This window comes from Macaca fascicularis, chromosome 13 (assembly GCF_037993035.2).
Source record: "Macaca fascicularis isolate 582-1 chromosome 13, T2T-MFA8v1.1".
NCBI classification, from domain to species: domain Eukaryota; kingdom Metazoa; phylum Chordata; class Mammalia; order Primates; family Cercopithecidae; genus Macaca; species Macaca fascicularis.
Genome location: NC_088387.1, coordinates 61,060,215 through 61,077,464, shown reverse-complemented (window position 1 = coordinate 61,077,464; position 17,250 = coordinate 61,060,215). Strand labels below are relative to the sequence as shown.

General features: G+C 39.6%; 1 protein-coding gene and 1 non-coding gene across 6 annotated transcripts in view; both read left to right on the top strand.

The window, feature by feature from the left end:
* The window catches only part of REL (REL proto-oncogene, NF-kB subunit), a 45,122-nt gene that overhangs the window by 14,543 nt on the left and 13,329 nt on the right, over positions 1 to 17,250 (top strand). For 4 of the 5 annotated variants that reach the window (XM_074011702.1, XM_005575801.5, XM_065527057.2 and 1 more), the window contains exon 4: positions 5,635 to 5,726. In XM_074011702.1, the coding sequence (XP_073867803.1) occupies positions 5,635 to 5,726 (92 nt within the window). Of the gene's footprint in view, positions 1 to 5,634; positions 5,727 to 10,233; positions 11,265 to 17,250 lie in introns of those variants that run through there. The other variant, XM_074011703.1, reaches the window with a different exon arrangement.
* On the top strand, positions 15,836 to 15,975 carry LOC123568557 (U4 spliceosomal RNA). Its single transcript, XR_006691920.1, has one exon. It is a non-coding gene; the product is annotated as a U4 spliceosomal RNA (small nuclear RNA).

Below are 17,250 nucleotides of genomic sequence, written 5' to 3'. Positions count from 1 at the left end.
CTATAGGCATGCACCACCATGCCCGGCTAATTTTTGTATTTTTTGTAGAGATTGGGTTTTGCTGTGTTGCCCAGGGTGGTCTTGAACTCCTAGACTCAAGCAGTCTTCCCGCTTTGGCCTCCCAAAGTGCTTGGGATTACAGATGTGAGCCATTGTGCCACGCCCATTTACAGTTAACATAAAAATGCCTGGATGTGAGAAAAATCAACTGGAAAACTCTAGAGTTATTATTTAGAAAATGGCAGGTTATAGAATTAACATATAACAATAGTTCTAAGAGAAAAATAATCATGTAATATTTCATGATAGTGAGGCTACCAGAAGATGGGCCCATTCATCATGTTAGAATGTAAATTAATAAAGTCGTCTGGTAGGCAATTTAACTGCATAACAAAAGCCCGAAAAATATGAATGCCTCTTGAGCCAGCCATTCCACTTCTAGGAGTTTAGCCTCAGAAAATAATTACATGTACTCAGACATTATGCTCTAATGCTGTTCATTGCAGTTCTCTTTTTAATGGCAAAAAGCTAGAAGCAATTCAAATAGTAAGCAAAGGGGATTAATTAAATAAACTGATACATTCATGCAATGTACTCCTGTACAGCCTTAAAAATCATATTGTCAGTATGTCTATTGGTATGTAAAGATAGTCACAATATATTAGATAAATAGGTTTTCTGTTTTTTGGTTTTTTTGTTTTTGTGTTTGAGACAGAGTCTTTGTTGCCCAGGCTGCAGTGCAGTGGTGTGATTTTGGCTCACTGCAGCCTCCACCTCCCTGGTTCAAGCGATTCTCCTGCCTGAGCCTCCCATGTTAGCTGGTATTACAGGCATGTGCCACCACGCCCAGCTAATTTTTTGGTATTTTTATTAGAGACAGGGTTTCACCATGTTGACTGGGCTGGTCTCGAATTCCTGACCTCAGGTGATCCACCTGCCTCAGCCTCCCAAAGTACTGGGATTACAAGCATGAGCCACGTCACCTGGCCAGATAAATAGGTTTTAAAACGATATGTAAAGAATAATCCTATTTTCGTTTAAGATAAATTTATACATATATATGAAGTATATATGTTAATACTAAGGTATTAGTAGTTGTCTGGGTGGGTAAGATTGTAGGGTTTTATGTTTTTCTTTTAACTTATATTTTATAATTCATTTTTGTAATGAACATGTATTGGCTTTTGGGGAAAAATGAACTAATTACAACAGAAAAGAGGTTAATAGTCTCTACATATATTAGTAATAACCATTTAGAAAAAAATGCTTTAAATGCTCCTCTTACAATAACACAAAATATCTAGTATTATACACACTTGGCAAATATTTGTCTATATTACTTGACCTCCCAACAACATTTTACACTGTGATCACTCTTTACCTGAAATATTTTTATTCCTTATCTTCTGTGAAAACGAACTTCTGTTTTACTTCCTGCTTTTCTGGCTGTTCTTTCTTAGTTACAGGCAGTTAAATTTTTGGATCACCTTACTTACTGTCCTAATAATGCTCTTTATGGCTGTTCCATCTCTCTCCCCAATTCAGGATCCCATTAAGGATTACACACTATAGGTAGCATTATATTTAACATGAATAACATGAATAATATTTTCATGTTAACATTAAACATTTTGGGCAAGAAATCTATAGAAGTGATGCAGTATAATTCTCAAAATATTCCTTCAGTTTTTTACATTATTAGCAATATTATCTTGGCATTCTATTATAAAGAAGAACTTTCCCTTCCTCTCTTTCTCCATTTAAAAAGTATCACTGTAAACTCATGCATTCTTGTATTTAATGTATTATAGTTATTGTTATTCTTATGATTTTCAAATTGACCCAGATTTGATTAATGCAAGCCTCTTCAAACTGTCTCCTGTGTTTTTTTGATATGTCTTCATCTTTCTTTGAGCACTTTTTTACTTTCTGACAAAACAAAATGTTCAAGACTTGTGCTTTTCTTTTTTGAGACAGAGCCTCGCTCTGTTGCCCAGGCTGGAGTGCAGTGGTGCGATCTCGCCTCACTGCAACCTCCCCCTTCCGAGTTCATGTGATTTTTGTGCCTTGGCCTCCCAAGTAGCTGGGATTACCAGCGTGCACCACCATACCCAGGTAATTTTTGTATTTTTAGTAGATACAGGGTTTCATCACGTTGGCCAGGCTTATCTCAAACTCCTGACCTCAATGATCCTCCTGCCTCAGCCTCCCAAAATGCTGGGATTACAGACATGAGCCACCATGCCTGGCCATCTTGTGCTTTGTTTGCCCAGCCATGAAGCTATCAACTTTTTCCAGAGATTCTTGGTTCCTTTTGGTGGGGAATGGTATTTAGTCTGATTGCCTTCTCAACATATTCCCTTTAATGTCTCAAAAGTACCTTAAGTAGCCAGGCACAGTGCCCAATGCTTGTAGTTACAGCTACTTAGGAGGCTGAAGCAGGAGGATTGCTTGAGCCCAGGAGTTTGAGTCCAGCCTGGGCAACATAGCGAGATCTTATCTCTTAAAAAAAAAAAAAAAAAAGCACTTCAAATAGAATATGCCCCAAACCATGATTTTACTGTGATCATCTCTCTTTCCCCTCATAATTGGTCTTGTTCCAATGTGCCATGTGTTAGTGATTGCTATGAAAGGCCTATAGGTGTCATCTCTGGCATTCCTCATCCAGGTGTACACGTTGAATCTACTAACAATTACTTTCTCAAGCGGTTCTGAATCTATCCACTTCACTCAGTGAAATTCATCACTGTCGTACTACCACTATAGTCTAAACCGGGGCTGTTGGAATAATCTGACTGGTCTTGCATCAACCATTTTGTACCTTTTCCAAACCTTCTATCTTTCCTCACTTTAGCCAGAGTGATCTTATGGAATTCCACATACAAATGGAATTGTCTCTCCCTTGCTTAAAACATTTTAACGGGTTTGTTTGGCTCTTGGAATAAAGACAGCATTCCTTCTATATCCTATAAGGCCCACATGACCCACCTGTATTTCTAGCCTCCAATTAACTCTACTTTCCTTAATTTTTACACTCCACTCACAAAGCCTTCCTTTAGTTTCCTCTGTTTCCTCCTCCAGTGCTCTTCTATAGGGGTCTTTGTGTGACCTGTTCCTTTTGCCTGGAAGTCTCTTCTGTTCCATCATAGGCTCCCATAACATCATGTATACTTCCTTCATAAAACTTGTTATGATTGCAGTTTAGCATTTGTGTATGTGTGATTATTTAATGTATATCTGCTTCACTAGACCAGAGACTACCAGACTTTTTCTGTAAAGTACTAGATAGTAAATATTTGGGGTTTTGCAAGCTGTATGGTCTCTGTTGCTCAGCTGTGCTGTTGTAGCATGAAAGCGGCCATAGATAATATGTAAACATCAGTTTGGCTGTGTTCCAATAAAACTTTATGTGCAAAGACAGACAAGATGCTGGATTTGGTCGATGAGTTAGTTTGCCAACCTTTCCACTAGACTGTAAGCTTCTTGAGGAAAGGGATTGTATATCCCCATTACTTTGCAGAGTTTTTGGTATATAGTACGAACCCCAAAACTTGTTGAATGTCTGTGAATGAATGAATGAATAATTGATTCAATCTCTTGATCCTTCATTTCAGAATTTCAAAAATTACCACCACCTCTAATATTCTGTGACTAGCAGTCAAATATGAGATTATCCAGATGAAACAAAATGAAGTAATATAAATATATTAATATGAAGAATTCTGTAAAATCTTTTGCCAAAGAAAAAGAATCAAACCAAGAATCTTTCAAAGAAGTGGAATACTTTTCAGGAAGAGGATTATAGTTCCTAGATTTCAAGAAAGGATTAAGAATTCAAGCTTTAGCCGACCAAGCATAGTGGCTCATCCCTATAATCTTAGCACTTTGGGAGGCTGAGGCAGGCAGATGCTTGAGTCCAGGAGCTTGAGACCAGCCTGGGCAACATGGTGAAACCCTTACTCTAGAAAAATATAAAAATTAGCTGGGTAGAGTGTCATGTACCTGTAGTCCAGCTACTCAGGAGACTGAGGTGGGAGGATCACCTGAGCCTGGGAGGTGGAGGTTGCAGTGAGCTGTTATGGTGCCACTGCACTACAGCCTGGGTGGCCGAGTGAGATCATCTCAAAAAAAAAATTTTTTTTTTTAAGATTTATTTTTGTAGTTATTGGAGGCAGAGGAAGGAAATGTGAGATATTTTAGGTGCTAGCAAAATTGTTAAGTGTGTTGAATGTGAAGAGCATGAACATAAGACAGCATGAGCATGGAGACAGGCAGACAAAGTAGCCTCTAGTTGCAAGTGTCATGTGAAGTTTGAACAATAGTAATGTTATTTTAATTGAGTTTTGCTTCCTTATTCACACCCACCCAATTTTACTGATGTCATGGTTTTTCCATGTGGGAACAAGTATGACTGATGGTGGTGGGGGAGTTCCCCCCACCATCATCTATGCTACACATATGCAAATTAGTAATATTTGTAGCTATCGGGAAGTTTTTCATAAATGACATTTTGAAACTTGTTAAATATTATTGTTAGCATTAAAATTCTTTCTAATAAAAAAATTTTAGTAATTTTTTGTGATGAATGGCTATAACTTTATATGGCACAAAACATATTCTACTGCTAGTAACAGTGAATTCAGGGCTCAAAAAGCAAATCTCCGTGGAGCTAGGCAAACAGCATAAAAGAGTGGTGTCAAGTGTAGGAGGACTAACAGGCACTGTAGCAAACTGAAGAGCCCTGCATAAATGGGGTTCAGTCCCTAGCCTGTTGTTTCTGTGCCAACCTAGTATTGCCAGGTCTTTAACATGTACAAGAGAAGCCAGAAATCCAGATGTTCATATGCAATTACCCGATTTCTAAATGTAGATAATCTGTGCAGATTTTTAAAAATATAGGCAACACTTTTGTGGGCCTAGCAAAACATAGGTGTGAGCTCCAACCTGTGAACATCTTTTTACAGCTTTTGCTTTGTGTTATCAAACATACAGACTTTATTGATTTGATTCCAAATTTGGGAGGTAAATTTTACCATTTGGTATTGCTTTACTGTTAATCTATATTTTGGTATGTTTGACATAGGCATATTAGTAAGATGTAATTGTAAAACACTGTATGTTAAAATGATATATATCATTTTAACAGTTCTTAGAAGTACAACCCCACTTCCTTTGTTTTTTTTTTTGAGACGGAGTTTTGCTCTTGATTCCCAGGCTGGAGCGCAATGGTATGATCTCGGCTCACTGCAACCTCTGCCTCCCGGGCTCAAGCGATTCTCCTGCCTCAGCCTCCCGAGTAGCTGAGATTACAAGCATGCACCACTATGCCCGGCTAATTTTGTATTTTTACTAGAGACGGGGTTTCTCCATGTTGGTCAGGCTGGTCTCGAACTCCCGACCTCAGGTGATCCACCCGCCTTGGCCTCCCAAAGTGCTGGGATTACAGGCATGCCACGCACCCAGCCATATAACCCCACTTCTTACTCTCTGATCTTTATTAAGGGCAATTGGAAGCACATTCATGCTTTGGTATGTCCAGCTGACAGCATGATAACTTCAGTATTGCTATGTTTGCTTTTTGCAGTATTCCATGTGTTTATAATGCAGTTTTGAATATTGTTTTTTTCCTCCTAGTTTCCAAAATCTGGGTATTCGATGTGTGAAGAAAAAAGAAGTAAAAGAAGCTATTATTTCAAGAATAAAGGCAGGAATCAATCCATTCAATGGTAAGTATGTTTGATAAAATCATTCCTCTTTATTTGGGTGTTGATTTCTATTTATTTTTTCTTCCCCCCCACCCCCGGCCTTTTTTTTTTTTTTTTTTTGAGACGGAATTTTGCTCTTGTCACCAGGCTGGAGCGCAATGGCACAATCTCAGCTCACTGCAACCTCCATCTCCCAGGTTCAAGCGATTCTCCTGCCTCAGCCTCCGAAGTAGCTGGGATTACAGGCGCCCACCATCACACCCAGCTAATTTTTGTATTTTAAGTAGAGATGGGGTTTCACCATGTTAGCCAGGCTGGTCTCGAACACCTGACATCAGGTGATCTACCTGCTTCGGCATCCCAAAGTGCTGGGATTACAGGCGTGAGCCATCGTGCCCAGCTCTTTATATCTTGAACCTGTGTTTTAAGTTCTGTGTTTACTTTTCTACTTGTTGACTTATACCTGTATCTGAGGAATGAAGTATACTATTTAAAATAGTTTCTTCACAGTTGTTGAAAAAAAATCTTACGCACACAGAGGTTTTTGGTATTGTTGGAGAGTATCACTGTTTTATATAATAAAACTTCAAAATGTTGTGATCCTTTCTGAATGTGGCCATCCTTATGCCACTTCCAGCTGACAACATACTCTCCCCCTTTTGAATGTTAAATAGGCACTGTGTTTATAAGGTATTGGGGTGCATTTAGCTCAAGGGTATATTCGCCAGTAAGATTTAATCCCAATGTGGAAGAAGAAGCATAGAGATAATAGATATCACACAAAGTATTTTCATAGCATATTTGTGTATATGTTTATCTACTGTTTAGTGAATTTTATTGAGGATAGCATTTATTAAGTATTTATACTTATAGTACTATCTGCCTTGTGCTATAGGTATAAATACTTAATACTTCCTGTTACTTGTAAGCTGTCTGTGTTGTTTGAGTAGGTAAGTACTACCACAGTAGATGCTGGCATCCTATACTTAGAGTAGCCTCCATTCTGAAGTCTTCTGCAGCTACTTAAATATGCAGAAGTCAGGAATTAATTGACTATAATGTTTTCAAAGAATATATTTCTTGGTCATATTTAAGACATCCTTATACTGGTGGTTTGTATTTTTCCTGGATGTATAAAAATAATTTAAGAGCTATGTTGATAATTTAAGGAATATATTCACAGATAATTACTGTTTTATGAGCCATAAGATCTGCATCTCTTTTCTCTAGGTTTTATTTTTCATACTATTTAGTATAAAGCTGAAAGCAAAAGTCCCCTTCTTCCTTTCCAGCCTTAGCAGGGGAGACTGCTATTAAGTTTGACGTATATTTTTCTAGAATTTTCTTTATACATATTTAGTTATATGTAGAAATATATATTTTATATAAAAGGAATCATGCTATATATCCTATTCTACTCCTTCATTTTTTTTCCACTCAGGAATATACCTTAAACTTTCCGTGTCAGTACTTACAAATCTTTTTATTTTTTTTTAACAGAGTATTTTATTGTTTGGGTAGAACATAACTTGTTTATTTAGTCATCTTTTTTTTTTTTTTCTTTTGAGGTAGTCTTGTTCTGTCACCCAGGATGGAGTGCAGTGATGTGATCACAGATCACTGCAGCGTTGACATCCTGGGCTCAAGCGATCATCCCACCTCACCTCCTGAGTAGTTGGCGCACCACCATGCCCAGCTAGTTTTTGTATTTTTTGTAGAGACAGGGTCTCGCCATGTTTCCCAGGCTGGTCTCAGAACTTCTGAGCTCAGCAATCCACTTGCCTCGGCCTCCTGAAGTGCTGGGATTACAGGCATGAGCCTCTGCACCTGGTCTATTTAGTCTTCTATTAATGAACATTTATGTTGTTTTCATTTTGTTTTAAAAGCTCTACTGAACATACACTTTGAGCTCTTGTGTGATTATTTCCCTAGGATAAATTTTTGGAAATGGAAAATTTCTGGGTCAAGAGTATGCTCATTTAAAATTGTGAATCATTGCCAAATTAATAGGCCAGACTTTTAAATTAAAGAGGCAGATAAGTGTAAATGCAATATAAAACAAGGAAATTATAAGTGATAGCTGTCATTTATTAAGCACTTGTTGTATGTCAGGGAGTAAACGTTAGTGCTTTATGTACACTATTTTATTTAATCGTTGGAACAATTCTGCTTTATGGAAGAGAATACCAAGGCTTTTGTTAGTTAACTGTCCCAAATCATGCTGCAAATATAAGTGGCAGACCTGGGATTCATATACAGGTTCCTTGACTCCAGTGATAAAGGGTTAAAAAGGAAGATGCTGTCTGTGGAGTTTCTTTTTCTTAGTTTTGGCAGTTCAGAATCAGGCATTTTTTTGAGATGCCTGGGCTGGAGTGCAGTGATGTGATCACAGCTCACTGCAGCCTTGATCTCCCAGGCTCAGGTGATTCTCCCACCTCAGCTTCCCAAGTAGCTGGGACTACAGGTGTGCATCACCATGCCCAGCTAATTTTTTTTTTTTTTTGAGACAGAGTCTCACCCTGTCACCCAGGCTGGAGTGCAGTGTCACAGTCTCGGCTCGCTGCAACCCCCACCTCCTGGATTCAAGCAATTCTCGTGCCTCAGCCTCTCGAGTAGCTGGAATTATAGACATGTACTATACCTGGCTAATTTTTGTATTTTTAGTAGACACAGGGTTTCACCATGTCGGCCAGCCTGGTCTTGAACTCCCGACCTCAAGTGATCCTCCTGCCTTGGCCTCCAAAAGTGTTGGGATTACAGGTGTTACCCACCACGCCCAGCAAGAGTTTTTATATTTTTTGTAGAGATGGGTTTTGCCATATTCCCCAGGCTGGTTTCAGACTCCTGGGCTCCAGTGATCCACCTGTCTCTGCCTCGCAAAGTGCTGGGATTACAGGTGTGAGCCACTGAGCGCGACTCAGGCATGATAATTAATAGTGAATACTCATAATGGCACTTAAAATAGTTCTTGGTAGATAGTAAGTGCTTTATTTTATTTCATTTAATGTTTATAACAACCTACGAAATAGGTACTGTTATTAACTCAATTTTATAAATAAGAAAATGGAAGCATAGAAAAGTTAACTCAGGCCTGTAATCCCAGCACTTTGGGAGGCCAAGGAGGGTGGATCACGAGATCAGGAGTTCCAGACCAGCCTGACCAACGTGGTGAAACCTCATCTCTACTAAAAATACAAAAAATTAGCTGGATGTGGTGGCATGCACCTGTAGTCCCAGCTACTTGGGAGGCTAAGGCAGGAGAATTGCTTGAACCCAGGAGGTGGAGGTTGCAGTGAGCCGAGATTGTGCCACTGCACTCCAGCCTGGGCAACAGAACGAGACTCTGTCTCAATTAAAAAAAAAAAAAAAATTAGCCGGGCGTGGTGGTGTACATCTGTAATCCCAGCTACTCAGGAGGCTGAGGCAGAAGAATTGCTTGAATCCGGGAGGCGGAGGTTGTGGTGAGCTGAGATCGTGCCATTGAACTCTAACCTGGGCAACAAGAGTGAAAGTCCGTCTCCAAAAAAAAAAAATTTGATTATTAAAAAAAAAAAATAAGTAGGCCAGGCACGGTGGCTTACGCCTATAATCCCAGCATTTTGGGAGGCCAAGGTGGAGAGGATTGCTTGAGCCCAGTAGTTTGAGACCAGCCTACGCAATACGGTGAAACCCCATCTCTACAAAAGAAATGTTTTAATTAACCAGATGCAGTGTCACACAGCTGTGGTCTTAGCTACTCAGGAGGCCGAGGTAGGAAAACTGCTTCAGCCTGGGAGGTCAAGCCTGCAGTGAACGGGGTTCTCACTATTGCACTTCAGCCTGGGCGACAGAACGAGACCCCATCTCTAAGCAAAGAAAAGGAAAGTAATTTGTTCAAGGTTATATAGCTGATGAGTGGTAGCGCCAGGATTTGAACACAGGGAGCCTGGCTCTAAGGTCATGCTTTTAACAGCTCTACCATGCTGCCTGAATGAATATTGATTTGGGGAAGGAACAATTCTGCCAGTTAATCCTTCCCACTATTTACGTTTTCTGTTGTTGTTTACTTGTTTTTAAAACATTCATTCCTTCCCAAGCACTTCAGTGGTTCTCAGTTTGAATGTGCATAGGAATATCTGAGTACTTGTTAAAAATGTAGATTTCAGGCCTCACTTCCACTAATTTGATAGGGCTGGTATGGGTCCTGGGAATCTGCATTTTAAAAAACATTTTTAAAATAATAACTTATCTAAGTCACATGGCACCAAAGTGTGTTAGCAGCCAGAAGTATCTGTTCAGGTCTGCAGCAGCCCCAATTCTTGCCTCCTCAGGAGACAGAAGGAGAGACTGAGACAAGCTTTAGAGCAGGAGTGAAAGTTTATTAAAAAGCTTTAGAGCAGGAAGGAAAGGAAGAAAAGTACACTTGGAAGAGGGCCAAGCAGGTGACTTGAAAGACAGGTGTGCTGGGAATCTGCATTTTAACATCTAGATCAGTATTTCTTAACTCTTTGACTGTGACCCACAGTAAGAAATAGATTTTATTTTTCAGCTCAATATATATACATACACCACACCCTTAGGACAACGATACCCTGTGTATTAGTCCGTTTTCACTCTGCTGATAAAGACGTACCTGAGAATGGGAAGAAAAAGAAGTTTAATTGGACTTACAGTTTCCACATGGCTGAGGAGGCCTCAGTATCATGGCAGGAGGTGAAAGGCACTTCTTACATGGCGGCAGCAAGAGAAAATGAGGAAAATGCAAAAGCAGAAACCCCTGATAAAACCATCATATCTTGTGAGACTTATTCACTACCACGAGAGCAGTATGGGGGAACCACCCTGATGATTCAGATTATCTCCCACTGGGTCCCTCCCACAACGCATGAGAGTTATGGGAGTACAATTCAAGATGAGATTTGGGTGGAGACACAGAGCCAAACCATATCACCCTACTACATGCAGTGTTCTCTATTCTATTCTATACCTTTCCTTTCTCTTCTTTTTCTTTCTCTCTTGCTTTGTTAGTGCTTACCTAGCCCACTAAATTAATTTTACAGTCAGTGGTTCCCAAACTACAATTTGAAAATCTCTATCTCAGATGATTCTGATGCAAGTGATCCACAGAGTCTACTTTGAGGAACTTTGATCTGATCTACATGCTGAATTCAGCTTGTCAAGTATGGCATTTAAAGCCTTTCATAATCTGGAAGCCTTGCTTTCCATTCTGTCTTTCATTCTGTACCTCAGCTTCCTACCCCACCTTCCTCTACCACTGAGTGCACACATGCACGTAACTTGTTTCTGCCATTCTGAACTATCTGCACCGTTAGAAGAGCCATGTTCTTTCTTACCTCTGTGCTTTTATACGTGCAGTTCCTTTGCATGAAATACCCTGATCTGCCTGGTGAATTTTTCTTACTCATCCTCCAAGTTTAAGGATCACATCCTCTTTAAAGCCTTCCCTGACCTTTACTCTGTTTTCCCAAAGTACCTGTATATATATATACAATCTTGGCTCACCGCAACCTCTGTCTCCCAGGTTCAAGTGATTCTCCTGCCTCAGCCTCCTGAGTAGCTGGGATTACAGGTGCGCACCACCACGCCCGGCTAATTTTTTTTGTATTTTTAGTAGAGACGGGGTTTCACCATGGCCAGACTGGTCTTGAACTCCTGACCTCAGGTGATCTGCCCACCTCGGCCTCCCACAGTGCTAGGATTACAGGCATGAGCCACCGTGCCTGGCCAGTACCTGTATATATTTCTTTCTTTTTTTCTTTTTTCTTTTTTAAGATGGAGTCTTCGCCCAGGCTGGAGTGCAGTGGCGAGATCTAGGTTCACTGCAAGCTCCACCTCCCAGGTTCATGCCATTCTCCTGCCTCAGCCTCCTGAGTTGCTGGGACTACAGGTGCCTGCCAGCACACCCGGCTAATTTTTTTTTGTATTTTTAGTAGAGACGGGGTTTCACCATGTTAGCCAGGATGGTCTCGATCTCCTGACCTTGTGATATACCCGCCTCAGCCTCCCAAAGTGCTGGGATTACAGGCGTGAGCCACCGCACCCGGCCATCCTGTATATATTTCTAATATGGTTTGCTATAACTTTGTTTACATGTTTTTCCTTCACTAAATCATGAAATTCTGGAGGATGAGATCTGTCTTCCATGTATCTCTGGCACATGAAAGAAGCTTGATTAAAATGTGTTTAAAGGGCCAGGCACGGTGGCTCATGCCTATAATCCCAACACTTGGGGAGGCCGAGGTGGTTGATCACTTGAGTCTAGGAGTTCGAGACCTGCCTGGCCAACGTGGTGAAACCCCGTCTTACAAAAAATTGGGTGGGTATAGTGGTGCTTGCTGCAAGTCCCAGCCTGCTCCAGAGGCTGAGGTGGGAGGATCACTTGAGCCCAGCAGGCTGGGTTGCAGTGAGCCCAGATCATCCCGCTGTACTTCAGCCTAGATAACAGTGAGACCCCGTCTCAAAAAACAAAACAGACAAAAAAATGTTGAAAGAATAAATGGACGAACATGTCTTATTTGTACTTTTCTACCAAAAATATCACAGTTGTTTTCCTTATCTGAGATGCCCTGAAAGCCTTCTCAGTTCTCTTAAGTCTGAGGTAGTATCTTCCTAATTATACTGTATACTCAGCAATTAATCATTGAAAGTTTTGTGTTATCTGTTAGATCATTTGATTCTTCAGGAATTGTCTTCAAATATTAATTTCATGCTCATTGTGGACAGGGTCTGTGATGGAATCTTGTTTCCATTTCACTTTGGCACCTAAACAATGTATTTGTTTTACTGTTACATAAATCTCTATCTTCTCAGCTAAGTGCCTTGAGCTATTGAGTTTCTGCCTGCACACAATAGATTCCCCAGTTAGTTGTTTTAAGGTCGGTCTGTATCTTTCTTGTCATTAGTTCTTTAAAACTAAGGAACAGTATCTAAGGGGACATAAAGCAGTTTAATACTGTCAAATTTGAGGCTTCAAGTAAAGGATTATTCAAATTGTTTAATATGTGCCAAAGTCTAACTTGGGTGAGGAATTTAAAGACTCCAATATCAGATTTTAACAGTGTGTACTTAGCTAGAACAAGAGTGGCAGTTAGACTTTGTAGAGGACTCTTAACTGCAAAAGTTGAAAAAAATTATTGTTATTTTTGATACAGAGTCTCGCTCTATCGCCCAGGCTGGAGTGCAGTGGTGCCATCTCGGCTCACTGCAAGCTCCGCCTCCCGGGTTCACGCCCTTCTCCTGCCTCAGCCTCCCAAGTAGCTGGGACTCCAGGCACCCACCACCATGCCTGGCTAATTTTTTGTATTTTTTAGTAGAGACGGGATTTCACCATGTTAGCCAGGATGGTCTCCATCTCCTGACCTCGTGGTCCGCCCACCTCAGCCTCCCAAAGTGTTGGAATTACAGGTGTGAGCCACCGTGCCCGGCCAAAAAATTTTTAATTATATATCATTTTCTAGTTACGTGTTTTGGTAATGAAATGTTAGGATTTCTAGTATGCAGCAGTTAAACTCCATAGAATATCTAAACTCTATATTAAATTTTAAATTTTGTGCAATAAAATTGATTTTGACAATAAAGAATTTGCAATTAAGTTTTATTAGGTATTTTGCTATTTTCCCACGAAGAGAATCTTGAGTCGTTATGAGAGTAAAAGGCTGCTATACAGTTGAGTTTGGGAAAACTACATTACTTAGTAGTCTGAAAGGGAATACAGTTTAATAAGACAAGTAGTCTAACATAGATTCTTATTTCTGAAGTCTGGTCTAATACAAGAAAAAGCCTTTCCTTACAACTGAGAACTTAAAGCTTGAAAAAACTGGCTCATATGTACTTCGTTGTCCTTTCTTCATTGCAGTCAGAGTTTTTGAAGCCTTTTTTTCATTACCCTAGGCAGAACTTGTGTACTTTCTTGCTTTCAGTATTCCTTGAGCATACTTCCATTATAACATTTTTCATGTTGCATTATATAATTTCAGTTTATGTATCTATTTCTCATCCGGATACTCATCTCACTGAGGTCAGGCATTGTCTTTTCATATTTGTATCTAACATTTTACTGGGGTAGCACATAATAGATACTCAATAAGTATGTTGAAAGATTGAGTAAATTAATGATATACTTCTAGTATACTTCTAGCATCTTTACCGTGTGCCTGGCACATGAACACTTAAATGTCAGCTTTTATTATTATATATATAGGATAGTTTATATACTTTTTAAGTAACAAAAATGTAAATTAATTATAACTAAATTTTAAATTTGTCCTTAAGTGAGACCTAGTTCATTTTTTTTTTTTTCTATGATTTGTAGAGACAGGGTCTCCGTATGTTGCCCAGGCTGGTGTTGAACTCCTGGGCTGAAGTGAACTTCCTGCCTCAGTTTCCTAAAGTGCTGAGATTACAGGCATGAGCCACCTTGCCTGGCTGAGACATAGTTCTTAAAATTGTTATTCCAGGCCGGGTGCAGTGACTCATGCCTATAATCCCAGCACTTTGGGAGGCCGAGATGGGCGGATCACGAGGTCAAGAGATACAGACCATCCTGGCCAACGTGGTGAAACCCTATCTCTACTAAAAATACAAAAATTAGCTGGGCATGGTGGTGCACACCTGTAGTCCTAGCTACTTGGGAGGCTGAGGCAGGAGGAGAATCATTTGAACCCGGAGGCGGAGGTTGCAGTGAGCTGAGATGGCGCCACTGCACTCCAGCCTGACGACAGAGCAAGACTCCGTCTCAAAAAAAAAAAAAAATTGTTATTCCATATGCTGTGTATTTTTGCCTTATTATTTATTTTAGTAGTGTTTGACAGTATTAGAATTTTAGAAATGTTACACTTCTAGAGCTAGTAAATATCATAATTGATTGTAAAAAGTTAATTCCTGCTTATGAAAGAAATGTAGCATGATAATATCTTCTTGGTTAAAAATGAAATTCTCATTACACACCTGATTTTAGGGTTAAAGGAGTGATATTTCTTTCTAAAGGTAGATTAAACATTTAACATAAAAAGGAAGGGGCTGGGCGCGGTGGCTCACGCCTGTCATCCCAACACGTTGGGAGGCCGAGGCGGTCGGATCACAAGGTCAGGAGATCAAGACCATCCTGGCTAACATGGTGAAACCCCGTCTCTACTAAAAATACAAAAAATTAGCTGGGCGTGGTGATGGGCGCCTGGAGTCCCAGCTACTTGGGAGGCTGAGGCAGGAGAATGGCGTGAACCCGGGAGGCAGAGCTTGCAGTGAACCAAGCGCATCATTGCACTCCAGCCTGGGCGACAGAGCGAGACTCCGTCTCAAAAGACAAAAACAAAAACAAAAAAAAACCAAAAACACATAAAAAGGAAGTAGAATAGTTATTACCTTACGTTCTTTTGACTACAAAGTGAAATTTTAAACTAGTTTAAGAGGAATTTAAGAGCATTTTATTGGTCTCATGCTTCCTTCCGTTAGTTTTTGCAAATGTTAAAACTGAGTATTAGGCCAGGCATGGCCGCTCACACCTGTAATCCCAGCACTATGGGGGCCCAAGGTGGGCAGATCACTTGAGGTCAGGAGTTCCAGACCAGCCTGGCCAACATGGTGAAACCCTGTCTCTACTAAAAATACAAAAATTAGCCAGGCATGGTGGTGCACGCCTGTAATCCCAGCTACTTGGGAGGCTGAGGCATGAGAATCTCTTAAACCCTGGAGCTGGAGGCTGCAGTGAGCCAAGATCACAACACTGCACTCTAACCTGGGCTACAGAGTGAGACTCCATCTCAAACAAAACAAAACAAAACTGAGTATCAGTTTTCACATTACAGAATAAAACACTGCATTTTGTATTATAGAATATGTATCTATTAAAAAGCCTACAGTAAGCGTTATCCTAAATAAGAGAAATATCAGAAGCATTCACTTTGAAATTAAGAATGAGAAACCGAGGCACACTTTTACCACTTCTATTCAACATTGTAGTGAAGATCATAGCCAGGGCAGTGAGCATTGTAGCCAGTGTACAGTGAGACTCCCCCAAAAAGTAGAGGCATAGGATTGAAAAATGAGGAAATAAAACTGTAATTATTTGAAATTATTATAGTGATAACCCAAAAGATATATAAATGGATTTTTCAAATAAGTTTAAAAGAGTGAGCTTTGCACATTGACAGTATAGCCAAGTGAGGTTTATCTCAGGAGTGGTTATTGTTAATTGAAAACTTTTTCCTAATACCCTGTTGTCATGACTTTCAGTATAGTCGGCATTGGCAATTTTTGACAGTCTTTTTGGAGACTGAATAAAAAATAAAGTTTAAAAGGATTAGTGGATGTAAAATTAGTATACAAAAGTCAATCATGTTTCCATACCTCAGCAGCAAATAGCTAGAAAACATCATTAAAGCAAATATCGTCAGGAAATACAAAGTACGTAGAAACAAAGAAATGATAATCAAGATTTCTTTAGGGGAAATTATAAAATTTTATTATGAGATCTTAGAGAATACTTAAATAAATGGAGAGATATTCCATGCTCTCTAATAGTAATATTGTAAAAATGTTATTTTCCTGGGCTGGGCACGGTGGCTCGCACCTGTAATCCCAGCACTTTGGGAGGCCAAGGTGGGCGGATCACGAGGTCAAGAGATTGAGACTATCCTGGCCAACATGATGAAACCCTGTCCCTACTTAAAATACAAAATTAGCTGGGCGTGGTGGCATGGGCCTGTAGTCCCAGCTACTCGGGAGGCTGAGGCAGGAGAATCACTTGAACCCAGGAGGTGGAGGTTGCAGTGAGCCAAGATCATGCCACTGCACTCCAGCCTGGGTGAAGAGCAAGACTCTTGTCTCAAAAAAAAAAAAAAAGGCATTTTCCCCCACTTGATAAATAGATTCAATGCAATTCCATATTAAATATGGTAATTCTAAAGAGGAACAGAATACTTTATAGAAAAAGAACAGTGAGGAGAAATTGACCTCATCGGAGAGAAGTATTAATACTAATTAAGGCAGTGTCATATTGGGATAAGAATAGACAGATTGACTAATTAGAGTAGAATTGAGAGCCCCGAAGAGACTCCAATCACCTGTGACCCTGAACTGGAATAATTGGGTAAATCATTATCTTAACTTGTTTTTATTAATCTTTCTTAAATGTATGTATAGCTCAGATTTGTTTCAGTATTTAATATTACAAGTGTTTTGGTCTTTACTTATAAATTTAGTGATGTTTTTGTGACCAGAAGTTTGCCGTAGAAACTTAACTCTTATTTATATTGATTAGCCTGTGGTAAAATTGGTTTTATTACAGTGTTGTTTCACTTGAAGTTGTGATTTCCAAGAACCTATAGACATCATCCTAGAAGACATTAAGTGAAGACTTACTGTTTGTATAAGCAGATTTGAAATTAAAAATATAAAAGATCTTCTGAAGTTGCAAGAGTGCTCAAAAGTATTATAAAATAGAAATAAATCATTTCAAGAAGAGATATTTCATTTTTGTCCAAAATCTTTCTTTTAAGCTATAAAAGACAGAACTGTTCAATACACATTTTTGTCAATTTAAATCTAC